The 27,665-nt window shown below is 44.7% G+C and overlaps 2 protein-coding genes across 4 annotated transcripts in view; one reads left to right on the top strand and one right to left on the bottom strand.

Moving 5' to 3' along the window:
• Positions 1-27,665, top strand: part of LOC133048184 (keratin, type I cytoskeletal 9-like) — a 98,848-nt gene that overhangs the window by 54,957 nt on the left and 16,226 nt on the right. The window lies entirely within an intron of this gene.
• TRAF3IP2 (TRAF3 interacting protein 2) overlaps positions 9,016-27,665 on the bottom strand; it is a 43,619-nt gene continuing 24,969 nt past the window's right edge. The window contains exons 3-9 of one of the 3 annotated variants that reach the window (XM_061131510.1): positions 27,138-27,324; positions 23,402-23,580; positions 21,093-21,181; positions 16,865-16,933; positions 15,677-15,793; positions 12,083-12,157; positions 9,016-9,575 (exon numbers count right to left, since the gene is read on the bottom strand). In XM_061131510.1, the coding sequence (XP_060987493.1) occupies positions 9,429-9,575; positions 12,083-12,157; positions 15,677-15,793; positions 16,865-16,933; positions 21,093-21,181; positions 23,402-23,580; positions 27,138-27,324 (863 nt within the window). In that variant the 3' untranslated portion in view covers positions 9,016-9,428. The other 2 variants (XM_061131509.1, XM_061131511.1) reach the window with 2 other exon arrangements.

Raw genomic sequence — 27,665 nt, 5'->3', positions numbered from 1 at the left:
TTTGCTGCACCCCACCCCCACTTTCCTCCCTAGCTAGATAGTTCACAGCAGGCTCTGAAGAGAAGGTGGTGATACCTCATTTCTTGGAAAAGCAGAGCCAGAGGAAAGCATAGCAGTTTTCCCAATCCAAATTCAAAACTTCCTTTTTTAAGTAATAGGTATAATGTGAACACAAAACTGCCTTTCAAATTACTTTTTAAAATAGTTTCAAATCCATTATCCTAGTTTTGAGGCCCCATTATGAATCTCTAAAGTTAGTTTCCTTTCATGTCAAACCTCATTGCCAAGTTTGACATGTTATACGTCTCATCATCCAAGCCAGTGCTGCTGGCACCCTGCTCCTTAGCAAGATGCTGGAGGGAAGAAGTCTGTCTCCAGATGCCATGGTTGTTCTGCGTCTACTGTGACTTCTTACAGGTCTTATTAAAACAAACTGTGCTGGTGAGTTTCTCTGAAAACCTAGATGGAAGGATCTTGCCTGGCGGTCTAGTGGTCACTGGGGATTGCGGGGAGGGTGACTTTGATCCCTGCTCAAGGAACAAGATCCCATATGTGTGTGTGTGCGCGCGCACGTGTTAGTTGCTCACTTGTGTCCGCCTCTCTGAGACCCCATGGACTGTAACCCACCAGGCTCCTCTGTCTATGGAATTCTCCAGGCAAGAATACTGGAGTGGGTAGCCTTTCCCTTCTCCAGGGGATCTTCCTGACCTAGGGGTTGAACCCAGGTTTCCTGTATTGCAGGCAGATTCTTTACTGTCTGAGCCACCAGGAAAGCCCAGATCCCACATGCTGCAGCTAAAGATCCCGTGTACCACAGCTAACACCCGGCCCAGTCAAATAAGTAAATAAATAAATACTAAAAAAAAAAAAAAAAAAAAGCTAAATGGAAGTTTTCAACTTAGAAGCTCATAAGCTGACTTCTCCTGAGGCTTCATTTTAAACTGAAAGTTTGTTGTTAGGATTTGCCATTTGACTTTTTAGAAATAAGAAAAGATTCAAAGTTCCCATAAATAATCATTCATTATGAGGTAGAAAGCAAGGAGGAAAGGGCAAGAAGTGAAGGATTATTATTTACTACATGCCAGGCACTGTTCTACAATATTTGTATCATCCATCTTCCCTTATCCTGATAACCTCCCTAGGAGTTGTTCTGTTGTCCCCATTACAATGACTGAGACTCTGAGAGGTAAAATAACTTGTGTCTAAGAATACACAACTTGTAATTGAACCGAGATTCAAACTCAGGTGTGTCTGATTACCACTCACTCAAGTACAAAACATGTCAAGACACCTCACAGACCAAGCTGGTCAGTGTTTTCTGCCACAGATGTTGTTTGAGCATGTTAGACAATGCCTGTACTCATTCATGGAGAGAGTCTCTCTGTCCATTCCAGCACGTTATCGTTGTCTGCTCTCTGGCTCAGTTACTTGTATGTTTAGCTGATAGGATCAACTTCAAACATTCTCTACACCCTACCCAACAGAGTGCATGAATCCCTTTGCTCTCTCTGAGGTGATCCCAGCACCAGCTAGGTCTCTCCCCCCAGCCCCCAGATGTAAGTAGCACTTCCTCACCTTGCCACTACCTACGGTGTTGCCTGGCCTTCCTTGAGGCATGTGTCTAGGCTGCTCTTTACAGAGGACTGATAAATGCCCTGTGGCCTGCACTGTCATTTATTGGCTTAATATGCACACTCTGTGATGCATTTTTATACTTTCCCATTTCTTACATTCTGTCTCCTAACTCAGATCTCATTTACATGGTGATTTATAGGGACTCTGAATATTATAATATAAAAGGTGTATGTGTTTAGGAGGAGTGATCACATCTCCTATTTATTAGGAAAAATCTCCAATCTCACACTTCTTTGAAGATCTGACCTTGAAACTGCATAAATGAGAGCTCAGTCCCCAGTCGTATGAAGACCAGGGAAAAGGGACCAGCTGGCCCACCTTGCTCAGCTTCTCCTGTATGCGGCCTTGGGTTTTCTCTTCTCACGGGATGGCCTAACTCCTCAGTTAGATTTTAAATAGCTGGAGGGCAACAGCATGTCTCACCGATCCTTGCGCCAAGCAGAGCTCCCTGCACATAGTAGGCATTTAATAAGTAATTGGAGGTTGGTTGCCAATCTGTGACTGCTGCTTTAACCTCCCCATCCTCCCACCGCACCCCTGACCCTTCTGGTTTAGCTTTTGCAGGACAGTTTCATTAGACATGGTAACATGATGAATCAGAACTCTCATGCTCACACTGGGTTATCAGAAACTTCCGCTTCGTGTGTCTTTTCAAAGAATAAGTGTATGCTGGTATCCAAAGACCTAGTTTAGAATCTTGAATTTCAAAAGTTTGAATGTGGGAAGGCCCTGCCCACCCACTTTGGAATGCCCCCCCACCCATAAGCCTACCTCACAGCATGTTTCAGTGCCTGGCCTTGGTGATGCCACTTTGGGGTTTGTGCATGAAGTGCATGAAATCATTTCCACATTGACACTATAGCTTAAATCCATTCTTCAGGCCATTTTATCTTACTGGGCTTAAAGATCAGGCGATGCATGGAGGGGCGGCCTGGACGTTGTCTGGGGGGATAGGTCTCTACAGAGGGGCAGGAGCTGATGTGGGCCATCTTATTGGAGGAAAGAAAGAAGCAGGGGGTGCAGGGTAGTGCCGTGGAGCAGTATCTGCTGCCTGAGAGTTTTGGACACAGCTGGTGGCACAGTTCTCCTTGGGTTGGATGTTTTGCCCAAACCTAGTGTAAAACTGGGCTTCCCTGTGGCTCAGATGGTAAAGAATCTGCCTGCAATGCAGAAGACCCAGGTTCGATCCCTGGGTTGGGAAGATCTCCTGGAGAAGGGAATGACAACCCACTCCAGTATCCTTGCCAGGAGAATTCCATGGACAGAGGAGCCTGGCAGGCTACAGTCCATGGGGTCACAAAGAGTCAGACATGACTGAACAACTAACTTCACTTTTAGTATAGAATTGTCCCTGTCCTAGGAGCCTGTTGTGAATGAGCATCTTGTTTTGAAATTCAATTTGAAGCCAGAGTGGAAGTTTTCCTTTAGTCACAAAGTGAGAGCAATGAAAATGGGACCATCCTGCTGTGTTGGTTTTGGCCTTGGAACAGTACAGTGTCAACTTTTCTTTCTGATTTAGGAGGGTTTTACAAAATCTCCATATTTTATGTACATTTTGGACATGAGAATCTGTCACCTCAGACCCCATCTCAGGTGGATTTAAAGCTCAGAGAAACAGCAGCTCTCTGCAAAGTTCTGAGTAACTGAACTTTGTTATAGCAACAGACTAGGAGGTAGAATCAGAGTTAATCCCTGAACTCAAGAAACCCTTGGCCCATATCCCAGATAATGCAAGATGCTGAAAACTGGTCGGGTCCCAGACACACCTAACACATTTCTCCTCTCCCTGGAAGATTGCAGCATTTGATCACCGCCAGCATGAGAGCCCCACCTCCCCATCACACCGTTGAACGCGTGAGCAGGCAGATTTCTGGGCCAGGCATCACCTGGAAGGTGGCAAAGGCCAGACAGTTACCTGTAGCCCAGCTGCTGCTCAGCGATGAGGCTGGCGGCCAAGCCGAGTGCCAGCTTTTCAAAAACAGCCCTTTTGATAACGCTGATTACATTTCCCTCACCAGAGCCTTGGGCTGATTGAGCAACAGCCAGCTTCTCCCGGTAACAAAGAGGAGGGGAAAGTAATCCAAACACAGGTTTTATTATAAAAACCTGGGAGTGAGAGAAGTCTGTTTATTCTGTAAGATAACACACCTGCTCAGGGCCCCGGAGGCTCATTTCCATCAGTTGCCATGGCAAACTCGTTATACTTCAAGGCCATGTGGCTTTGTTTCCTTTTGAGATCTGGTCCTTGTCCTACCTTTCCTAACAACTCCAGCACAATGACATGAGGCCTGCGACAGCATAATTGATTTCTCCTTCCTTCTATCAACGGTTCACATTTGCTGGGCACAGGACTGATCCTGCCTCCTCCTTTGAACTCCTAGCTCACCATGAAGGCATGCTTCAGAGAGCCGTCCTCATTAACATTCCAGGTCCCCCTTCCCTGTCAGCGATAAACAAGCCCCGCATCAATGGCCTCCTTCCTTCCAGCTTTACAAACGAGTGGCTCAGTTCCCTGTCTCGCTGCGGATCCAGGTGCCCAGGAGTACAATGCGGGGCTGAGAAGCTCGCAGGAGGGACTAAAAATAGAACAGCAGTTTTGGCTGCATACCAGAGCAGCTACTTCATCTCAACTTGCTTTGCACACTAAGCCTAATGGGATCCATCAGGCATGAGTTCCCTTGCCCTCCCTCTCTCTCTCCCCCGCTGCCATCTACCTTCAGCACCTTCCTGGTGAAGGGAGCCAAGGGAGGTCAGGCAAAGGACAAGAAGCCTGTGCCCTCCTGGTCTTGGTTCACAGGTCCTGGGAAACACAGGGGCTGCAAGTACTCCTTCCATACAAGTGTTTCTGGAAAAGAGCAGGCAGGTCGAGCCCATGGTCACCTTTGCCCAGGCACATGCCGATCCAAGACTTCCATTATTTAGCAAAGGCTCAAATATCACTTCCTAAACACCTGTGTAAGTGTGACTGAGCCCCAGACTCAGACACTCCCTGCGAGATTCAACAGAGAACTGAACTACACTGAGCAGTCCCCTGCAGGCCCCACCTGCTTGGCTTGAGGCTAAAGATTTGGGAGCAAAAGCCCCGCACAGATGGAAGGGGTTGGCAGCACGTGACTGCCCAGGCTCTTTGAAAGCCTCCCACCAGCATCTCATGATTCTATCTGAAAGCCTTTTGCAATAGAAAATGAAACAAATCAGTATGACGTTAGGAACATGCTGTCCTGCCTGGGCACCAGGCCTTCCCAAACACCAGCTGTATTGAGTGAGCCGGGCTCCTTTATGATGTTGACGTTCATCTCTTCCCAAAGCTTCCCCGCTACCCACAGGAGAGGTAGCCAGACCCATCCATTTCTCATTGCTTCATCTGAAAGGTAGTCCAGGTGTTCCAAGCAGTTATCTATCACTCCAACCAGGGTCACTCTTATAGAATCAGAAGAGGGGAGAGGGGGGGGCAAAAAAAAAAGGAGGGAGGGCAAGACGACTATCACAGTATTAAAAAATAAAAACCTTTCCTTTGTTGTTGTTTTGGAAATTGACAGATACAACAAAAAGAAACCAATCTCCTAGCAGGTTTTTTCTGTAGGCTTCTGGAAGGTGTCAAGGTCTTTTCAACCGTGCCTCAGTTTCCTGGACTAGCAGGATAAAATAAATATGCCAAATGACTTTAAGAAAAGTCACACTCCATGTAATCACAACCATAATTAATCCCCCAAAGAATTTCCCACAGAACAAGTTGCAACATGATCATTTAATCCTTCAGCCACCGAGGCACAGCTTCCCTCAGGCCTCCTATGTTCATGAGGCTCAGTTTACCTCCAGGAGATACTGGGTCATTTGCTGAATAAATCTACCTTCAAACCCTAGAAAAGTTCTAGGTTCACAGAATGAATGTCTGCAGATGGGCAGTCAGGGTTTCTGGCTTCTAGCCCGAGGATGAGGCTTTGGTGGAGCTGCGGTTTCTCTGTACCCCATTTTTCTCATGCATAAAACAAAACTGCAGAGGTGCGTGAGTTTTAGGTCCTTTCCAGACCGAAGACTCCAGGGCAGAAATAAATGATACCAGAATTAAGTTTATATTGGTGATTTCATTCCTCCTTTTTGGTTTGGGTGGTTGTTTACTGGTTAGTGGGCCTGGACAGAACTATTTATCTTGAAAATTACTGCATGATTCTTCAAGAGAAGTGGCATTTGTTCTTCGTGGGACATTTTCCCACAGTCTCACCTTCCTTCTCTTTCATTTGCCACTAGGAGGTGGGTTTGACTGATTCTTCTTGGCTAATTAAGAACAAACAGAAAGATCCTGTGTTTTGAGAGACTTTCTGGATTATTTCCCAGTGATCACAGGGCTTTGCAATTCATTTGGTAAACATGATGGTGACAATGGGGCATTTGGCAAAGTGGATGAGGTGGTTGATGAAGTGACTGAGGTTAAGAAGAATGCTATTGGCAAAACATCATGAACCAAGTTCTGGAATGTTCAAAATGGAGAGTTTGCCTCTCTTGCTGACATGACTCTGAGAAAAACCCAGTCTTTAAATAGGTGATTTATTTAATAGGAAGCAGAGAAAAAGGGTATCAACAATTTTTCTGAGCACTGAGCTGAGAAAGACTTTGACTGTAGTCTAATACTTTGACTATAGTCATGAACTGAGATGTCTTTGAATAATACAGAAGTTAAACAGATGCTTTGGAACTAGTCACTGCAATTAAAAATTACATTTAAAATATTTAAAAATTTGTTGTTTTTTTGGCCACCGTGCAGCTTGTGGGATCTTAGTTCCCCAATCAGGGATTGGACCTGGGTTCACGGCAGTGAAAGAGCCAAGTCCTAACCACTCGATCACCAGGGAACTCCCTAAACATTACATTTTAAATATTCAGGTTAGGTCTGAACAAAGCCTTGAGGCTAAGAGGTTTTTTTATTGAGTCAGACCTACCCCACTTCCACCCGACAAATATCTGCAGATGAATGCAAGAGGACCAGGGTAGTGTCTAAATAAACCAAGTGTTAATCTCTGTGTCGGTGCTCTAAAATAGTTGCTGTAATTCCTCTGATGTTCGTGGTCATCAGATTTCACAGAAACTCCAGGGGTCAAATCCATCACTTGGCTAGGTGTTGTGTGTGTGTGTGTGTGTGTGTATGTGTGTGTGTTTCCAGTGCTACCAGCTGTAACACTTTAATGACTATTCGTGGAACACGAGGGACCTTCCCTCATTATTCACCTGGGGGAGGAATAGTGGCTGAGGGCTCAGGACAGGTCTCCAAAGAGAGGGAGAGGTAATAACATCACTTTATTAAACCTCCGCAAACTAGAAACATTTCAGAGTAATCCTTGCTGGTGCCTTTTTTTTTTTTTTTTTTACAACTGTGTATAGAATCCTTGATGATGCTGTCACCTCCAAAAAAAAGATAATAAAAGGAGAGAAAGAAGATTTAATGTTTGTGTGTGGGGTGTTTTCCAGGCAATTTGAGTTAATTAAACAAGCACATCAGTTTTATCAGGTCTCAAATGCTATGATGCTTAAAGGTACTCATCATAGAGTCTTAGGAATGAGGACTTCCAGTATATGAGCTTTTCTTTTCCTAGTTTTAAAAGCAAAGACATTCACTGTACACAGTAGATATCTAGGTTATAATGTAAAGAAAACTAGTATTCTTTGCAATTCATCAGCAAAATTCCTTATTTCTAATTGATAAGTATTTTTCTTGCCTATGGTGACATATGGGCTTCACTAATAGCTCAATTGTAAAGAATCTGCCTACAACGCAAGAGACCCTGGCTTTATTCCTGGGTCGGGAAGATCCGCTGGAGAAGGGATAGGCTGCCCACTCCAGTGTTCTTGGGCTTCCCTTGTGGCTCAGCTGGTAAAGAATCCGCCTGTAATATGGGAGATTTGGGTTCGATTCCTGGGTTGAGAAGATTTCCTGGAGAAAGGAAAGGCTACCCACTCCAGTATTCTGGACTAGAGAATACCATGGACTGTATATAGTCCATGGGGTTGCGAAGAGTCGGACACAACTGAGCGAATTTCACTTTCATGATGACATATAAGGGTTGGATTATATTGTAATACAATTTAGCCTTGTTTAAGAGGTTAGGTGTGCAAGGAGATCAAACCAGTCAATCCTAAAGGAAATCAACCCTGAATATTCATTGGAAGGACTGATGCTGAAGCTGAAACTCCAATACTTTGGCCACTGATGCGAAGAGCCGACTCATTGGCAAAGACACTGATGCTGGGAAAGATTGAAGGCAAGAAGAGAAGGGGGTGACAGAGGATGAGATGGTTGGATGGCATCATTGACTCAACAAACATGAGTTTGAGCAAACTCCAGAAGATGGTGAAGGACAGGGAAGCCTGGTGTACTGCAGTCCGTGGGTTGCAAAGAGTTGGACACGATTAAGAGGTTAGACAGAGAAGAGGAAGCAGTGGCTCTCAGCCCTGCCAGAAGTCTTCATATCGGCTTATTATCTTGGACCATAATTAATTTCACCTTGTTCTATGTAGTAGAATATATATACTATATATATTCATACATATACATATATGTGTGTATACATATATATTTCATATATGGGTGTTTTTGTGTATGCTTTCTGTGGAGACCAGATGAGCAAGATATTATTCATGTGAAGGTACTGTTGAAGGTATTTTAAAAAGAAGAAGAAAATATCCCTGTTGAGAAAATGTAATTTCAGTCCCCTAGGAGATTATTATGAAAATGAAAACTCAAGTCACTCCTCAAGAGTATTTATAACTTAGGTTCTAAGCCTTAAACCTTTTAGGATCATTAGGAATATTTTTGTCCACATAATTATAGAAGTGAATCTCTGGTTTTTCAGAAAAGCGAAAGGACTTGCTTAAGGTCACAGGGCTAGTTAGTGTCAGGGGAGATCCCTGGTTGCCTAATGGTTAGGATTTGGCACCTTCACTGTGAGGGCACAGGTTTGATCCCTGGACAGGGAACCATCCCTCAGGCCATGTGGCATGAAACATAGCTAGTTAGTGGCAGACCCAAGACTATAACTCAGGTCTCACAAACCACAATTCTAGCCTGCACTGTACATCCCCCGTCTCATCATACAATCCACAGACATTTTGATATATGTAGCCCGGGCCCTAAGAGCTATGATTTTACTTAGGATCATGGTAGTATGTGCTACAAAGTCGTATTGTTATAAAGTTCTACTGAAAGAATAAAACTTTCAAGATGAAGTTAAAAGGGGATGCTTAACTATCTGGCCTTAATCTTTTAATACAAAGCAGTCTCTCACATCGGTCTAATGTTATACTGAAGTAGATTTATCGATGTCCCCGAAAGCAACGGCCCATAAAAATTAATATACATCTATCTCCTTTGAGATAAGTGAAACACAGTTTTACAAAAGAGTAAACCTTTTATTATTTGTACATGAATCAGTTTGGTCTGAGGACACACAGCATCTGGCATACTCAGAAATGTTGCCCTAAGCGGAGAGTGTTTGTGGTCGCTGGTGTTTACAGTAACGTCACTTGTATTATCTACGTGCTAGGCGCTGAGGGCCATTTCTGGATACTCAGAGTGTTGGGGGAACGTGCACGGCAGTGGGTTTAAGAAGCAGGGAATGCAGAACAGTCATGGCCTCCATCTCAAAGACAAGATCCTTCAAGGTCTCAGGAGGAAGCGGCCCCTGCAGAACAGGTTTCCTGGGGTTGGAAGGCCTCTCGAGGAGGGATGGAAAACAACAGCCCTGAATGCTGCCAGCCGGCCTCAGCCACAAGAGCTGTAATCTGGGGGTGGGGGTGCAGGGTCACAAGGGGACCACCTGAAGGGTGGGCAGAGGCCCTCGGGGAGGAGCCACATACTCCTCCTCTCTGAGCAGCCGCAGAAGGATGTTCTTTTTATTCTTGGGCCAGCTGTAGATGTGAGTGTTCTGAAGCCAGGTGGGCACATGCTCCTAGGGCAAGGAGAGAATGACAGAAGCAAAAGCCATTAGAGAAACACCTGGATCCCAGATCCTGGGCTGAGTTCCCCAACATCCGTGGTTTTCCCTTCGCAGGCATCGCCTGCTAAACTCTCCTGGGGGCTGTGCTGTTTTGCTTTCGGAAGGGGTTTGCGTGTGAAATGCTCTTGGCTCTGGATGCCAGCTGTGTAGCTCATTACGGAAAGCACGTGTGCACGGCTTGTCCCATCAGTCTCCCAGGCTACCTGCCCCTCACCTTTCAGCATGCTTTTCACCGCCCTCCCCTAAAAGGGGTGGGACAGAGGTCACACGGAGCCACGTGAATTCCCCAGTGGCTCCGGGAGAAGTGTGCCAAGGCTGTGGGCGTTCATCCAACTCATTATCCTCTCACTCCAGCCCCAGGTCTGACCCGCAGAAGAAGGAGGTTCCCCCACCCCAGATCCCAGCGATTCGGCAAAAGCTGAACCTATCAGCAAGGGATCGAGAGGGCGCAGTTTCAGACTGCCCGCAGGGAGTGGACATTCTGCTGGGGGCAGACAGATGATGCAGAGGTTTAGTGTGTTCAATGGCAATGCGGGCCGTGGAGAAAAATAAAACCGAGAAAAGGGGTAGGGAGCGCTGTGCAGGGATGAAACATCTGTGGTTTTAAGTCGGGTATTAGGGGAAGATCTCCACAAAGCTTCCTCACTCTACTTTTTTACATCTTTACTTGTTTTCTCAGTGAGCCCCTCCCTTATATGTGTTCAGCTGCTCAATCGTGTACAATTCTTTGAGACCCATGGACTGTGGCCCGCCAGGCTCCCCTGGGGTCCAAGGGTCGCAAAGAGTTGGACGCGACTGAGAGATTGAACACACACAGGGAAAGGTCTCACTGAGAAAATAAGTAAAGATGTAAAAAGTAGAGTGAGGAAGCTTTGTGGAGCCAACTTTGACCCCCGGTCGGAGAACTGAAATCTCACATGCTGTGGGGCAACTACTGAGCCCATAACTAAGACCCAATGCAGCCAAACAAACAAATATTTTTTTTTAAAAGACACAGTTACTGCCTTGAGGAGTTCGTAGTCTTATGATGGAATCAAAATGTAACTATTCTCCAGGCAGTAGCATGCCAAGGGGACAGGTAGACAGGAGCAGTCTGCCCTGAGTGTGGGTAATTAGGGGATTGTTTGAAGAAGTTTAAAAAAACATTAACAAAACCAGCTAAAAGTGAGTCTGCTTTTTTCTGCCACCATGCTCCAGTAATTCTAAACAATTACTCCCAACTCTCCTACCCACAACCACATACTGTTGTTGATTCCAGGTACTCTCAAGAGAGGGACTATTCAATATTTGGGGCATGGAGGTGGGCGGTCAGGAAAGGCTAAGAGATTGGGTGCTAGAGGGCTAAGTGAGCGCTCACCAGACAGAGAAGCCGGGGCAGGGCGCTGCAAGCAGCAAGGAACAAGTGCAAAGACACCAAGAGTGGGGCATGTGGCAGGACACCTGAAACGGTCCACAGTGACCAGCGCACAGTGGCATTTGCGTGCACAGTGGCAAGGCAGAAAGCTGAGCAGGCAGGCAGAGCCCTCTTCTCAAGGGCCTCGTGTGTCATACAAGGAAGATGAATGCGGTCTGTAGTCGGTAGGAAACCCACCACAAAACGTCTAAGCTGGAGACAGATAGATCAGATCTACATTTCAGATGTTCCTCTTTGATGGCAGAGCAGAGGATGGCTGGTACATAATCAAAGTGGACACAGCACAGCCAGGAAGGAGATCGTGCAACGAGAGCCGTCAGAGGCTGGAAGCACACCGCTGGGCAGGTTGTGAGCTGGGCAAGCCCAGGGGTCCTGGTCCCATAAACTAGACCCTCCTTCATCCAGGGCAGAAGTCTCAATGCAGTCCTGACATCCAGGGCTGCTCCAGGCTGGGGCTGGGCCTGAGCTCAGGGTGCTGGGATCTGGCTCCCAAGACCTTCACTACACAGCTGCCATCACTTCTCCAAGCCTGGCACAGGCTCTCAGATGTTTTTCGTCCCTGTTCTCCAAATCTGCCGGCCTGCCCTTCTAGCAGGGCACAGAAACACAATCCCTCCTATGAGCCAGAGCAGAGTTCCCTTTGGTAACTGTGTAGGTTTAATTCCTGTATTCTACAGCTTTGAGCACTGAGCTATGTTCAACAAAACATTTCCGGGCCAGCCAAAAATGCTCACATCTTGACTTTTATGTACAAGAGATAAGAAGTATCAGATGAACAGCTTCTTTTCATCTCATGGGCTAAAAACACAAACTACTTCTTTGTGTGTGATGGCTGTTTGAATAATTAGGACAGCGATGGTCTATCAGATAAAGCTTTAAAATCTTCCTGATTCAGGCTTCTGCGCTGAGTGGTGCAACTTGTTGATCTTTCTGGCAACACTGCTATCTCGAAGGACTGATAAAGAGCTGACAAGGTCTTCCACCTAAAATCCTGGAGATTTTAAACCAAAGCTGGACTTAAAGATTCGTTTGTTTGTTTATTTACCTTCTTAGCATTTGGGAAGAGTACAGGGATGAATCTGAAGTTCATGCTTCCTTGTTTTATGAACTCAATCTGCATCTGGAACAGAACACACTTAAAGGTTTAATTTCAGGACTGAGGATGAGAAATTAATGGTTCTCACAATCATGCAAGTCCACACAGGATTTTTGTTCTGATTTCCGTCAGCACCACACACTCCTAATTTTAAACTGTCCATCACACATCCACGCCTTTTGCTCATTGATCAATCATGTACTGAAAGCCTGTTAAGAGTCAAGCTCTGTGTTAGACTTGGGGTTTCAAGGACTAGGATACTTTCCAGGGTATTCTGAGCTGCCGCACAGCAGTTCACAGAAGCCACTCATGTGTATCTCTTCCCAAGTCTGTGTTCAGTGACTTCACAGTGGTGGTTTGAAGTCGGCCCTGTGAGTGTATTTGTACCATGGAAATGGACAAATGCTACAAATCAGGATTCCCCCTCCTTTTTTTTTTTTTTTTGAGGACCAGTTTACCAGGTACCACAGCTATTAAGCCAGCAGCTTACTGAGCAGGCAGAAAGGAAAACTACTGACCACAGTGCAGCGTGAAAAGTATAAACAAATTGCCGTGGTAGCCCAGTGGGGGCCATCCTTTTCTACATCAGTGGTTTGAAGGAGTTACAAGGGGGGTGTCATTTGGATACTAAAAGAAAAGAAGAATTTGCTCAGGTAGGGAAAATGGAGTGAGGTGGGGGAAGGACAGCCTCAGCAAAGGAAACAGTATATGAGCAAATGTCTGGAGGTGTGAAGGAATGTTTGGGGGCTGGGACTGGTTAGAAATGCAGGGGGGCCAGGGAGGGTGAGGGAAGCGAAGCTAGAGGTCAATAAGATGAGCTCCATCTGCCAAGCTTTAGGTTCCCCACACCACCTCCAATTTACTCTGACACAGCAGCGGCCCCCAAAAAGACTTAGCTGCCAAAAACTCGATCAAAACCAGATATTTCAGCATGAGAGGAGTTAAGAGTCTTCCGAATCCTGTGACCAGCACAAAGCTTTCAGTCATCTGATGACGAAGGAGATGAGGAATTATGTGTTCCCAACTATCTCATCTTCCAACTGAATTTTATAACTGAGAAATCTTCACCATGCATGGGAATAAAAACAAAACAGAGAGGAAAGTGATAGTGGTAATGACTAAAATCACCATAGAAACCCCCTCATAAACACACACACACACAAATCTTCCATGAGGCGTTTTCTCAGAATCACCTCCTGTTAAAAATCAGAAGATAAAAAAAAAAAAAATCAGAAGATAACCCCAAGAGCCTATTTTACAAGGGCGCTAGAGCAGTGTACCTAAAAGCATCGACCACACGAGTACAAACAGGCGAGAGGAAGGGCATAGCACTTGTAAGATAAACGTGAAGAACTGGACTCAGTCTCTGGTTCCCAGGACACTACATCCTGTAAAATTTTGCTTGTCTACTAGGCTACCCCAGCGACAGTGCTTTTTCATCCTCTCTCATGTTTCCAGAGATGGACCTTCTGGGAAGCTGTTGGCTCTAGGATGTAGTTATTCCTGGGTTTCTGTTTGATTCCTCTGCCCTGGAGTTTTCTGCTGCTTGGAGGGGACCAGGAAGTCAGCCAGCTGGGCAGAAAGGCACTTCTCTATCTGGCCTCTCCGACCTCTCCATTGATGAGGAAGGGCCTGAGACACTGTCGTCCCAAGAAACGGAGTTTGGAGACAGCCTGGTTCACGGCCGGGCACTGTGAGACAAGCTCCGAGGTTCAGCTGCCTATTACTGCCAGGCGACACCACACGCCAGCAGAGCTTGACAGGTTTCCTGGGGAACTGGCAGCGACCTGGGGCCCTCAACACACACATGAGCTGATGGCCTGGGGATTGGCAGTTCCTAGAGATGGAGTGCTTTGGGGCCCTGAAGTGCTTTGGCAGACAGTGAAGGGGGACAGCACCTAGGGCCAGCTGTGACCTTTTAGGGCGGAAACAGTACCCCTTGGTGGGCTCTACCAGGGGGCTGCCAGGCTGGGTAAGGATGAAATAAGAGGGACACTCATCTTATTCCTTGGCCCCACTCTCTGACCTCCCCACCTTGCCTCGGCTTTTACTTTGGGTTGATTGTGAGCTCAAGTAAGGGGTCAGCACTTGGTAGAAGAGGAACCAGAGACTCTGAAGAACCAGATAGGGATATCCACACATCCACCTGCCTTTTCCCTGTGCTCCTCTGGAGCTGCAGGATTTCAGTCCACTTCCCTTGAGGTAAAGCTGCATGTCCTTGCCCCCCTGACCCCCTGCTGCCCTGTGCTGCTTACTTATTCCATCTGAGCCACTTCTGCTTCCTGCCCCATCTTCCTGTCTTAATCAGGGACCTTTTATGCTCATTCCAGGGGCCTTCCCCACCTTATGGAATGTTCAAGCTGAAATGGAGCTTACAAGTTCTAGTCCAGTGAGTTTCAAACCTTTTTAAGTCTCAGGATCCTTGGTAAACAAGCCTGAGAAAGGCAGACAGCTCTGGGGGAGGTGCCCAGCAGGTATGGGCACCAGGGCGGCTTCAAGGGAGAGTGTGACCGTCACAAGCCTAGTCTGGCATCCCAGTCAAGCAGGCGCCGTCTCCTTAGGGGTTGGTATGATCACGGAAAGCAGGGAGGCTGCTTGCCCGTAACCAAGTCTGTTTCAAAGCTGGGTGATATTTTCAGCCAGAATGTTCTGTCAGATGCTAACTCTAACTTACTGTAAGTTTCCTCTGCTGGTTTTAGTTTGACCAGGCCCCCAGAGGTCAGGTGTTGCCTATCTATCATGAACTAGAACCATCCCTTCCCTTGACTGAACATCTGATCTAGGCCTTATGCTCTATAGACTTTATTTCACCTAATCTTCACAACAACACTGTTAGTGACCCATTTTTGAATACTGACATGGAAGCACAAAGAGGTTTAATGGTAAACGATCTTCCTGCAGTGCAGGAGACCTGGGTTTGATCCCTGGGTCAGGAAGATCCCCTGGAGAAGAAAATGGCAACCCACTCCAGTATTCTTGTCTGGAGAATTCCATGGACAGAGGAGCCTGGCAGGCTACAGTCCACTGGGTCGCAAAGAGTTAGGCAAGACAGAGCAACTCACACTTTCACTTTCCATGGTCACACACCCTGTACAGGAGGAAGCCAGATTTGAACACGGGCTATCTGACACTACACTGCATGTCCTCTCGGATGTGCTACTCTGGCTCTCTGAAAAGGGAGAGGACAGAACTGGACACAGATGCAGGGAGCCTGCTCTCTTCACAGCCCTGTCTCCTGCCCTCCCAGGACTTCACATCTGTGGGTAAATAGTTAAACCAGCAGAGTTCTGCTTTCCCGAATCTTGAAACTTCGAGATCACAGATGAATCTCTCTGTTACTGAGAAGGAACACGGAGTCCCAGAGGTGTGGGGACTTGCCCCAAGTCCCCAAGGTAGATGGAGCAGAACCAACACCCGCCTCACCTGCCTCATTCTTCAACCATCAGCCCCCGCCCTCAGGGGGTATCCAGTGAAGGACAGGCTTTCACAGAAGCAGAAGCCCCACTCCGAGGGCTGGCAAGGTGCTGTGGTTTCATCACTCACCATTCGATGAATGTACTTAGTATGTAAGCCATGTTCATCCTCGTCCAGCTGCGACTCAGCGCCTTCCACATCCTGTTTGTATTTGGGGCTGATTGCTACGATTATCATCACTGTCTTCTGTTAATGAGAGGGAGAAAGCATGTTTATGGAAGTGTGGCGTGTGGTCCATTTGGGGAAGGCAGGCTGGAAACCGGCCAGCAAGACTGTGAGCATCTTCTGAAACACTGCAGGGTGGAGGGCCGGCCCCCATCCACGGAAAGTGAAAGGCGAGGCCCCAACCCAGGCAGACTCCTGGCTCCCCACCCCCTTCCCCCCGCCCCCCGCCCTGTCTCCCTGCCCAGCTCCCTTCAAACACAAGAGCCAATGGCTCTCCTAAATGGACGCGGTTCTGCCCACCATCTTCCACAACCATCACTAATAAAGGTCTAATGAAAACCGGAATGACTAAGTAACTCTGCATTGTGGCAGAGAGCCTCTGCCTCCCTCCGACAGCGGGAGCTAAGCTGTCAGTTACTGCACCCTTGGCTGCCCTGCTTGCCGCGGACGCTTAGCCCAGTCGGGAGGAGCAGACCCTTCAGCACAAAGCGAACATCAGGCTGCAGACAAAAGGAAAAGCCTCAAAACCCCAGCCAGCTCAGCCTCCGTCCCCCACCGGCTGACGCGGACAGGCTGGCGGCAATCAATTTCTATCTTGTTAAAGCACAACGTGTCCCAGTGGCCGGTATAGATTCTGTCAGTGAAAAACAAATCACAAGGCTGTGAGGGGGCGTCTGGGGTTGGGGGGTGGGCGATGTGCTGCCCTGCCTGTGAGGCTGCCCAGGAAACCTCTTCAGTCTGATCCTGCAAAACACTTGGTGGTGGCCTCAGATTAAATTGAATTCTGCTGCTCCCTCCCTACTCCCCGCCTTCATTTCCTCCTTTCCTATTCTGGTCAAAAAATTGTTTGCTCTGATTATTATCAACCACCTGTGTCTGGTTCGACAGTTATTTCCTGCCTGTGCATGTCCAGGAGGGTGACCCTATCCTTCCTTTCCAAGTCTTTGCACGGCTGCCAACAAGGGAAGCTTTGTTGGGACTTGGTCAGCTTTGGCCTTGGTGGGTATGCCAGTGCCTCTTTCATAAAATAACTCCACAAGCTAATTGTCTTTCTCACCAGCAAACAAGCTCAGAATTTTGGAATGTACTTACATCCCTAAGGTAGCGTTCCATCCACTTAATGATATCAATGCCTCGGATTCTATCTTCAAATATGTCAATCTACAAGAAAAAAAGATGTGGAAAGTGGCTCTTAATGAGAAGCTCTGTCTACAGGCAAAGCAAGAGAAAGCACAAGAGGCTGTATACATTTAAGGCTGAAAAAGTCACTGATGCTTTTTGGCAAGAAGAACCTGAAAGCCTAAAAATCAAGATGTAATTTTCTTAAAATGTTTCCTACTTCAAGATTAGTAGGCATTTGAGTATTTAATATTTGTAATTATGTTTTAAAAATTTGAGAGACATAGTAGACCACCAAGTTGGATGTAAGCCAGCAACATATGCATAATATATATATATATATACAAAACATATGCATATATATATGTATATATATATCTCTGTAATTTGAAGGCAAACATGATTCTGGAGGATTTTAATGGATGTGTCGTATGCAACTACTGAGATACAATATGGTACTTTGCTTGCATTAGCCAGGTCATTATTACGGTATTATATCCAGTTTCAACCTATATATTTAAAAAGGACTGTGTGAAACTTGAAGCAAATCCAAGAAACAGTCACAAAAACAATTACTGAGATAGTGGGGGAAAGGTTTATGATGAAAGTTGAAAAGTAGAACTCTTGGGCCTTGAAAAGACTGGTATTAAATATCAAGTCTTTGAAGGGGAGAAAAACCAGTTATTTTCCATTTTACAGAAGCCCAAACAAGACCTTCCTTGGGCTCAGGCTTGTCCTGCAGCCAGAGAGGAGTTTGTGTCTGCACATGGTGCTCTTGATTGGCAGACGGATTATGACCAGGGATGGGTGATGCAGGGGGAGAGTCCTTGAAGAGGGGTGATTGGATTCAGCCACACTGCTCCCACGTCAATTGTCCTCAATGTCATGTTGCCATTTAGGACCAGTCAAGTTCCAGCCATTCAGCAAGCTTTCCATGCCGTCCACGATCCAGCGTCACCTCTTTTCCCCACACATGTCCTGTCTACTCGACTCTCCATATTTGTGCTCCCTGCGCCGTAATAGCACAGTGCAAGCCCCTCTGCTCTGTGAATCCTCCCCGCAGACTGACTTCCTTCTCCTCCCCTTAATGGACTCTATCCCACTGTGACTACTGGTGGTACTGGACAATGAACACATTATGGCATTCTTTCATTTACTGAATGTCTCATGGATGTCTGGCTTATCTCTTGAGCCGGGTTCTAAGCTTCCTATGGAACAAGATCCTGCTCTTCACCAAACTCAGATACATACAGTATAGAATATTAATTCAGAATATGTATTTTTAAACTGATGGAACATAAAAAATGGAATGGCTTTCCATTTGGTTTGGATGATTCCTGCTTTAAAATGTTCAGTGGCCAATGACTATGTTAGGCAACCTTGAGAGAGGCTTTGAGTTCTTCGAGATTGCATCAGTTATCCACTTCTGTTTTACGATAGAGAAGCCATGTATGTCGGGGCTGACAAGAGACAGGCAGCGTGGCTTTTCTTTTTCCACTTGGAAGACTTTGAAAACATTCCCGAAGTTCTCTAAGTCTTACTATTTTCATCTGTAGTATGTGGTTAATAATCCTACTTCTTAGGGTGCTTGTGAGGATTATAATGAGTTAGAGTGGAAAAGGCATATCATAATGCCAGGCATAAAGTAAGTCCTCAATAAATGGTCATTCTTATTATTATCCCAGCACCTAAATTCTTCCTTGCTATGGAGGTAGACATTCTGGAAGGAACAATGTGCTGAAGATCTTCCACTGGTCTCTCCAGACATCTACTAAAATACACAGCTTCTGTCAGGCCAACTTGTCCACCCAGCTACTGTTATGAGCTGAATTGTGTCCCTCCAAATTCTTGTTTCAATATATGTCTTAACCTCCTGTGTCCCAGACTATGACTGCATTTGGATATAGGGCTTTTAAAAGGTGATTAAAGTAAAAGGGGTCTCATAGGTGGGTCCTGATGCAGTATGACTGGTGTCCTTATAAGAGGACACTATAAAGAAAGACCAGAGGAAAGACCAGGGGAGGACAGAGGGAGAAGATGGTCCTCTACAAGACAAGGAAGACATTTCAGAATGAAACCAGCCCTGCCGAAACCTTGATCTTACACTATGAGCCTTCACAACTGAGGAAATAAAGGACAGTTTAAGCTTCCTAGCCTGTGGTACTCTGTGGCAGACCTGGCAAACCAATATAGCGCCCCCTTTAGGTTGTAGGAGTCACTGCTCCCTTGCCTTTTTAGGCCTCAGGGTGGTAGACTCTCCTGGCTTTTGCTTGTCCTGGGATATTGCACTACTCATTCTCTATGGGTTTCCTAAGACTCACCTAGAACTTTGAAAATGATCCATTTATTAAATTACCCATTTAATTAATTCTTATCCATTAAGGGGATCTTGATGTATCGATACAATAACTTAGCTATCCAGGATGATGCTCTGGGATTTTACCATGGGCTTTAAGGACTTCCCTGGTGGCTCAGATGGTAAAGAATCTGCCTGCAATGCAGGAGACCTGGGTTCGATCCCTGGGTTGGGAAGATCCCCTGGAGAAGGAAATGACAACCCACTCCAGTATTCTTGCCTGAACAATTCCATTCCCAGTGGAGCCTGGTGGGTTGTAGTCCACAGGGTCACAAAGAGTCCGACATGACTGAACAACTCACCCTTTCACTTTTCACTTCATAATGATGAGGATTAGAGTTTAGGGACAAATTTAAATTGGGCCTAGGCAGCCCCTAATTGTTAAGGTCACAAAAACCTGTCCTCTTCTCTGGGGGCAATCAGTATGCTTATGTGGAGAGGCCTAAAAGTAAGATCTTTTCTACAATGTTGGCCTTATGTCCTGTAATTAGATTTTATATGAGTTGCCCCAGTGTTTCTTATCCCAGAAACGAGAAATTGAAATGTTGATCTCTATATATTCATATATCTATATAATAATGAAGTTGAGGTGTAGAGTGTATATCTGTAAAAATTTTCATATACTTCCATTTGAAAGTAATTACAGACTAAAGAAATATTTGAATAAAACTCCTGTTAAAAATGCTAAATAATCCTTAAAATGGACATTTAGTTACTAAGTATTCTTTCTTTATTCTTCAACATTTGTATTCGTAGATATTTCCCTTAATTTTTCACTACTCTTTAAAATCCACTGTCACTAAATACCCAGAGGAGGCCTCGGGGAAGGAAGAGAAGTGATATCAGTGTTTGAGGAAAGCCAGTCCTCCGAGTGGCCTCCTGTGGTATTCTATTTATCCTAAGGAAGACTTACATGGGTGTAAGCTGTGCTTTTCCAAGGCACTGCAGGGCACTTGAAGAGTGTGTGCTTCCTGAAATTTCTTGGCCTAAGATCACAGTGGACTGCAGGGCTGGGGTGTCCACCTTCCCGAACTAGCCTAGACCAACTGAGAACCCGGCCCTGGGTTGCAGAACCTGGTTCCCTCTTCAGAATTGTTGGTGCTGCAACAGCCAAGTGTGGCCTGCCCCCTGTGCACAGTGGGGTGGGGGGCCCCAGGCTGCCGGGCCTCCACTGCAAACCCTGCAACCCGGTGCAGAGTGACAGGATCTTGTCAAATGAGCAGGTGACCTCGTGAGCCTCGTGTACCACAAGAAGCCCAACCAAAGCAGGCATGATTGGTGAGGAAGGGCAAAGGTGCCAAGTGCAGTGAGAGCCTAGCTTTCCTTTAGGCTGATCACCAGCTGCATACAGTGGGGGCATTAATACCATGCTAGCTGTTCAGAGGCCCTTGCTGTCGCTTAGTTGCTTCAGTTGTGTCCGACTCCGTGTGACCCTATGGACTGTAGCCCACCAGACTCCTCTGTCCCTGGGATTCTCCAGGCAAGAATACTGGAGTGGGTTGCCATGCCCTCCTCCAGGGGATCTTCCCAACCCAGGGATTGAACCCTGGTCTCCTGCGTTGCAGGCAGATTCTTTACTGTCTGAGCCCCTAGGGAAGTCCTCAGAGGCACTTGGGGTCACTCAAAAGGCATGCAGAAAAAACATGCTGGAGAGTTTGGATAGTTTGAATTCTAGAAAACAATTACCTAAATCCATAAGCATTTAGGTCATGAGCACATAAATCAAATAATAGAGTTTAAGCTATCAACAGCTTTTTACATGTTTCTCTTGGTTTTTTTTGTTTTGTTTTGTTTTCATTATACACACTTTAATTGTTTAGTCTTCTCTTTGGATAAAATACTTACCGCGGTTTGGAAGCCGTTTACCAACAAAAAGTTCACAAATTTCACCACCTCCATGGCTGTGTCCATAGAATAAGTGATAAAGACTTTCCCTAAAGAGAGATTTTTGTCAGTTATTAGAAACTAGACAAATCATGCCACTCTAAACAACACTTGCAAATTGTATGCAGTATCTTTTGGCCTTCTAGAACAATGAAGGGACTCCCCAGAATGAGGGGGCAGTCTAAGGGCTTATGGCTGCATCAGGGTGAATTACTGTCCTCAAGACATAGATCTGCAGGCCCAGAGGGGCAGGGGGTCTGTCCCAGGATGTGCAGACTGCCCAGGGTGCATCAGAGAGAGTGCTGGCAGGTTGAGACAAGCAGAGGAGGTCTTCTGAAAAACCACATGATACATTAACAACAACAAAAAAAATCCATCATCCAGAACCTGCGGGGCCTTAAGATTAGGCCACCCCGGGTATATGAGACGCATTTGGCACTGTGCCCAAGAAAATACTCTCACAGCAGGCCTGGAAGTTGAGCCCTGCTAAGAGGCCACCCAGCCGTGTCCTCTTTTGATCTCATGATGTGATGCTCTCTGCTGCCCTGAACTTGATGAGAGCAAGTGAGGGGAGGGAGAAAGTGGTTCTCCACCGCCTCCTTCCCCTCACTACTTATTGGTTGGGGACTGTCCAGGAAGTTGGAGTAGACTACAGGGCAGCTCAGATCAGAAATGTTATCAAGAACTTCAGTAGCTTGAAGCAGAGACCCTGCCTCTGGGCAGTCCAGCATCACTGACCCCCTTACTCATCCGTGAGTCAGTCTAGAGCAGCAGATGGCATTGCGCCCGCAAGCTTAACCCAGTCAGGATGAGAATCAGTGTTCTCCCAGGCTAACATCTTGGGTAAATTATCTGGCTAGCATGTTAACGTAGTAGATGAATAATTTCTCTCTGTTGGCATTTAGTCTGAAATCAACTGGCTACATCTCAGGAAGCTCTGGGGAAGAGGGTGGAGAAGACAGTGGGGGCAGGGTTGGAGAGAACCCACTTACTACGCTTGAAAGTGTTAGCCGCAAAAAAAAAAAAAAAGAAAAAGAAATGAAAGTGTTAGTCGCTCAGTCGTGTCCAGCTCTTTGCGACCCCATGGACTATAGCACACCAGGCTCCTGTACCCATGGAATTCTCCAGGTAAGAATACTGGAGTGAGTAGCCATTCCCTCCTCCAGGGGACCTAGGCTCTTGTTTTTAAAGCACATCTCTCAAATGAGAGGATGTTCGATGTCATATTGACTCATTTAAGCAGCCAGACATATTGATGACACTCAATACATTTTCTTCTCAACATATAATATTCAACCAATCCCTCTGTAAGAATTTTAGGACTCCCTTTATAGGTTATGGTAAAATTAATATGCTCTATACACTGATATCCAGACTATATCCCAACATTATCCATTCTCCAGAAATGCTCAAAATTTAAATGTCTAAGATTTTAAGATTAAAACAAAATTTTTTTGATAAAAAACAATTGTCATAGAAATCTTTCAGAGCCTTAAATGACTAAAGAACATTGATTCCCCAGTTGGAATTAACACATGCAAAGGGCTTAATTTTAAGTTTAGTTCAAAGCAGTGCCTAGATTTGGGAAGGGCTTATTAGAATTACGGCAAGCACAACAGAATATAACAATTTCACAAGTGGTGACTGTTTTCTTAAGATTTCTGGAACTTACTGTCCCGACTGACCTTCATATGAGAACATTTTGGTGATATTTCAACATATCTGGTTCTGGCTGCAAAATGTGGAAAAAGCATCATCACCTGACACTTAGTCGAATGTTTCTTTAAATAAAAGGCTTAGTTTGCATTTGGTTGTACAGAAGTATGGAGAATGTGAGACTGGTTTTTCCAAACACGATTGCTCATTCCTACAGGAAATGACCTCGTTCTTGAAGGCTGCTGCTAATTTATGGTGAGACACTAGGTCCCCGGCCAATACCACATGGACATCCAATCAATTTATCCAGGGACAAATCCACTCAAGAGAATCATTTAGAAGAGGGAGAAAGCATGGGGGTTATTTGTTGTTGGAGTACAGTTGTAGAAAATCTACTGGTAAGCACTTTGGGAGTATTGCAGGTAGTATTAGAATCACTACAAACACTCACACAAAATCCTGGTGAGTTTTAAACAAAAAGCAAAAGAGGACATTTCATTTCACTGTGTAGTATGTGAGAAATATCCAAGATTATAGATGAAGACTCATCAAGTACTCTCAAAGTGTAAGACGTGACCAAGAAGAAGGAAAAAACAACATTGCAAACAACTTACGCAATTCTTCTGGCAAATTGCTTGTTTTCAGAGTTCCTCTGGCTGGAGGGTGACTCGGGGGTCTAGGGACAGCAGCTGGCGAAGGAGCCTGGGGATCCTGTGGCCTCAACTCGGCAGGACACTCCAAGGACCCCTCAGGAGCTCCACCTCTATTAGGTGGCGGGTTATACAGCTGGTCCCTGGAAAGGAATACATTCACAGTAAATATTCATGTTGCATAAAGGCAAACCTAGAGGGACAGAAAGCTTTTAATGACTGTGAGTAATACCAGTGAGCTATCTTTCTTCTGCCTCCATTTGTTTTCTGAGCCAGAAGGACAAAGCTCTGGGTTTGTTTTTTTTTTTTCCGCAGAGTTTTTGTCAATAAGCAGTTCAGCCAGCTGGCACTTGTAAAGGCCTGTGCTTGGGGTCAAAGAGGGAAGCAGGATTTGATTTCTGAATTTAAGGACTGTATAATGGGGAAGATAATTCTTATGTTCAGGTCAGACAAGACCACCAACAAAACGAAGTAATATAATGGGTGACATAGAAGGTTTGATGTTTAGGCATTCAGATAAAAAGACAGAACTTTAAGTTCGTAATAGATAACATTTGGGCTCCCTTGGTGGCTCAGACAGTAAAGAATTTGCTTGCAATGCAGGAGGTACAGGTTCACTCTCTGGGTCTGGAAGATCCCCTGGAGAAGGGAATGGCTACCCACTCCAGTAATCTTGCCTGGAGAATTCCATGGACAGAGGAGCCTGGTGGGCTCCAGTCCATGGGGTCGTAAAGAGTCACAACTAACACAACAACAACAGATAACATTTACTTATGTATTAAAAGATAGAAAAGACCATGTAGGTTTAAAAGTATCTATGTTGTGGGGTCTCTTTGCTGGCCCAGTGATTAAGACTCCTTGCTTCCACTCTAGGGGGCAAAGATTTGATCCCTGGTCCAGGAGCCAAAATTCCACATGCTGCATGGCACAGCCAAAAAAAAAAATGTATCCATGCTGCTAATATTTCACAAATGAAAATCCAATTTTGAAGACCTACTAAAGACATTTCTACCATAATATCATATGGCGTCTTTATTATCATTTTGGTCACCAGTATTCCTATGAACAGTCTGCTGAGAAGAACGGTCAGATGCACTCGTGTGAGATTTGGAAGGTAGAAGGGCATGCAGGCCATGCTTCTGCCACTTGTGTGGTTTCTGTTGGTAAGTGCTGTCACGGGGTGCTGAGGAGGCCTCCCAGTGTTCCATTACAGCTTCACAGTGTCAAGGGAAGGCATGGGCATCAGTATTTTGCCAGAGCAGATCTTGTAGGCAGGGAATATTTCCAATAGCTGCAGTGGCAGCGTCCTGATTCTGGATGGTGCTGGCAGCCTGGCCTAGAATGAAGAGCCCTGTGGTGGCTTTCTGGCCCTCTGCCTCTCTGACCAGGCCAAAGGAAGCAAGCCCTCTGGTCCCCTGTTCTGTGATTGTTGCCCTGGGACCATTCCTGGAAGCCCAACCTAAAACCTCCAACCTCCAATGTCATAAGCACCCAAGTCCTTATATTAAATCCCTTCTGTTTACAACAGCTAGAGTTGTTTCTGTTTTCTGTAACTGAATTCTAACTGCTAGGGGGGACTAAAACTGTGTCTACAATATTTTATCTCTTCAAAAAAATATGAAGTAAATGTGACATTGTTAACATTTTTTAAAAATCTAGGTAGCAGGAACAGGAATGTTACTTGTTATGTGTTTGCAATTGTTTTATATTATAAATTTTAAAAAAGTTTTGAATGTAATATCTATGTGTATATGCCTAGTTTTAGTGGGTTATTGTTTATGCTTTCATATTTTTATCCAAAAGAGTAATCAAAAAATTCTGAAAGTCCTATGTAACAAGATTTAAAATTATACAAAATCTCAACTATGCTATTAATATATTTCTTATTGTGGTGTTTGAGGAAGTTATTTTTATTTTATATTAATATAGAAAAAAATTTCTACACAATATGCTTTCTTCTAATGGTAATCCAATTCCATATTTTTTTTGCATTAAGTGCCTTTGTACCCAAAGTTACTTAGTTGTTTACAAAAGATGATTGCTCATTTGACAAAGCTTCCCAGGTGGTGCTAGTGGTAAAGAACGTGCCTGCCAAAGCAGGAGACCTAAGAGACACAGGTTGATTCCTAGGTTGCGAAGAGCATGGTAACATGCTCTTCTTTGGAGAAGGGCATGGTAACCCACTCCAGTATTATATCCTGGAGAATCCCATGGACAGAGGAGCCTGGAGGGCTTTAGTCCATAGGGTCACAAAGAGTCAGACACGACTGAAGCGACTTCATGCATGCATGCTTATTTGACAAAGAAATCTTAAGGCCTTGATACTATTAAAAAAAAACTTTCATATAAAAACAATATCATGGACAGTAATGACAGAGTAATCTTTCTATATCAAGGTTCTCCTTCCAAAGACCAGTAAGAAGGGAATTAATCTCATTACCTAAACTTACTTTTCATTATCTTAAAATGATAAACCCTCAGAGACCATAGCAGGCATTAATTGATGTTACAAAAGCAATTGCTCTGTACTATTTACAATAAATAAATCCCAAATCATTTCAAAATAAAAGCTTATTTTAAAAATTACTATTGCCTCTCCTATTCAACACTACACATAGAGATGCTTAAATTTTGTTTTCTTGGAATTTTAGATTGCTTTCTACAAGAGTGCCGATCTAACTATAAAATCATTACTTATTTCCATTACTTAAATTCCATGCAATTTTGTCTGTAAAAAAAAAAAAAGGCATCGGTCTGCAAAGGAAATCTGAGGGTTGTTGGCTTTTGAGTGAAGAGGAAAGGCACCTTATTTGCCATTGTAAATAGAGTAGGCTTTTTTTCAATACACTTTTTGAGCTGATTACCTATTTCTCCATTTCTGAAAAAAAAATTGCTTCAATAAGAGGTTCATATCTCATCCCATTCTCAAAATGGAATATAGATTTACTTTGAGTGATAGATAAAAGTTGTGCTTGAGCAAGAGCAAATGTTTTATCTACTCTCTTTCAAATTTTGTCATAAATTAGGAAGCTCCATTTACATGAGGTTTCCCTGTATATTTTAGATCTATAAATGAAGAGAAAAAAAAAACACAAAAACTTGAGAAGTCAAAAAAGAACAATGAAGAGAAATGTGATTAAAAGATTAGACAATAAAAGTCAAGAAAAGCCAAAATGATTTTACTGGAAGAAATATTGGAAAGACCTAATAATGGTGTTAAACATGAGTGAATGCTTTTATTACAAAATAACAGTTGTTTTAAATTTCTATTGAGAACCAATTGAATTTAAAATTTCAAAGTAAGAAATGGACTTAAACAGGTGTAGAGACTAGGTATATAAAAAAGGACTGTAGCCTTGGAAGTCAGTCATAGTGAAAATGAAAACCTATTTCTTGATCCAAAAGGCCAAGAGATCTGGAAGTAAAAGCAGGTGTGACTTAGCATCTTAAGAGCCTTTCCTTCAAGGGCATTTTGACTAGTCATCAATGGCTTCATGTGTCTAGTGAACAGATCCTTATTACACAGCTTCCGTTTCCTCCTGACCTGAAAAGTCTATGTGGGGTATTCAACTGTGTGACTTGGTCACCAGCCTGCGTGGCAAAGGAATAGAGTTCTGATACATATTGATTGCATTGGCGTCATTCTTTTCCATATTAAAACTGTCTGAAATTTGGCCCCATCAGTTGTACTTACTGATACCTGGGGAGACCTGGGGGAGAGTAGTTTCTCTGTGGAGGCCTCTCTTCTTGGTCCCAGGGGCTGGGAAAACTCAGGATGACCTTCTGCACAGGGTGCAGGCCTCTCACATGGGCTCCAGGTGGGGCCTGCCCAGGTAGAGCTGGCTGGATCACTTGCTGGTAGGCCGCTCGAGGGTAGTCATGGCCATCTATAGGTGAAGACAGCAAAGAAAACAGGGAAGACTGACCGTGGCTCCTTTGCATGAAAGGAGAGGTAAGCTTAGTGCAAATTTTTGTTTTTATACCAACTGAGGGTTCCATTTATCATTTACCACCTCCAAGATGTTTGCCACATTTCTGTACTATTATTTACTTGATAGTTTTCATTAAACTGAGTCATTGTCTTTATTGTTTTCCTAAACAAGAACATCTGTGAAATCATGAGTTTAATGTTTTAAATTGGAAACACAGAGTTCCACATAGGCCCCTGTTTAAATAAGATGCTTAAAATAATCCAAACTGAGTTGATTCCAGCCCCATAGCTGATAAA

This window comes from Dama dama, chromosome 28 (assembly GCF_033118175.1).
Source record: "Dama dama isolate Ldn47 chromosome 28, ASM3311817v1, whole genome shotgun sequence".
NCBI classification, from domain to species: domain Eukaryota; kingdom Metazoa; phylum Chordata; class Mammalia; order Artiodactyla; family Cervidae; genus Dama; species Dama dama.
The sequence above is the reverse complement of the archived record's forward strand: the minus strand, read 5'-3'. Positions and strand labels throughout refer to the sequence as shown.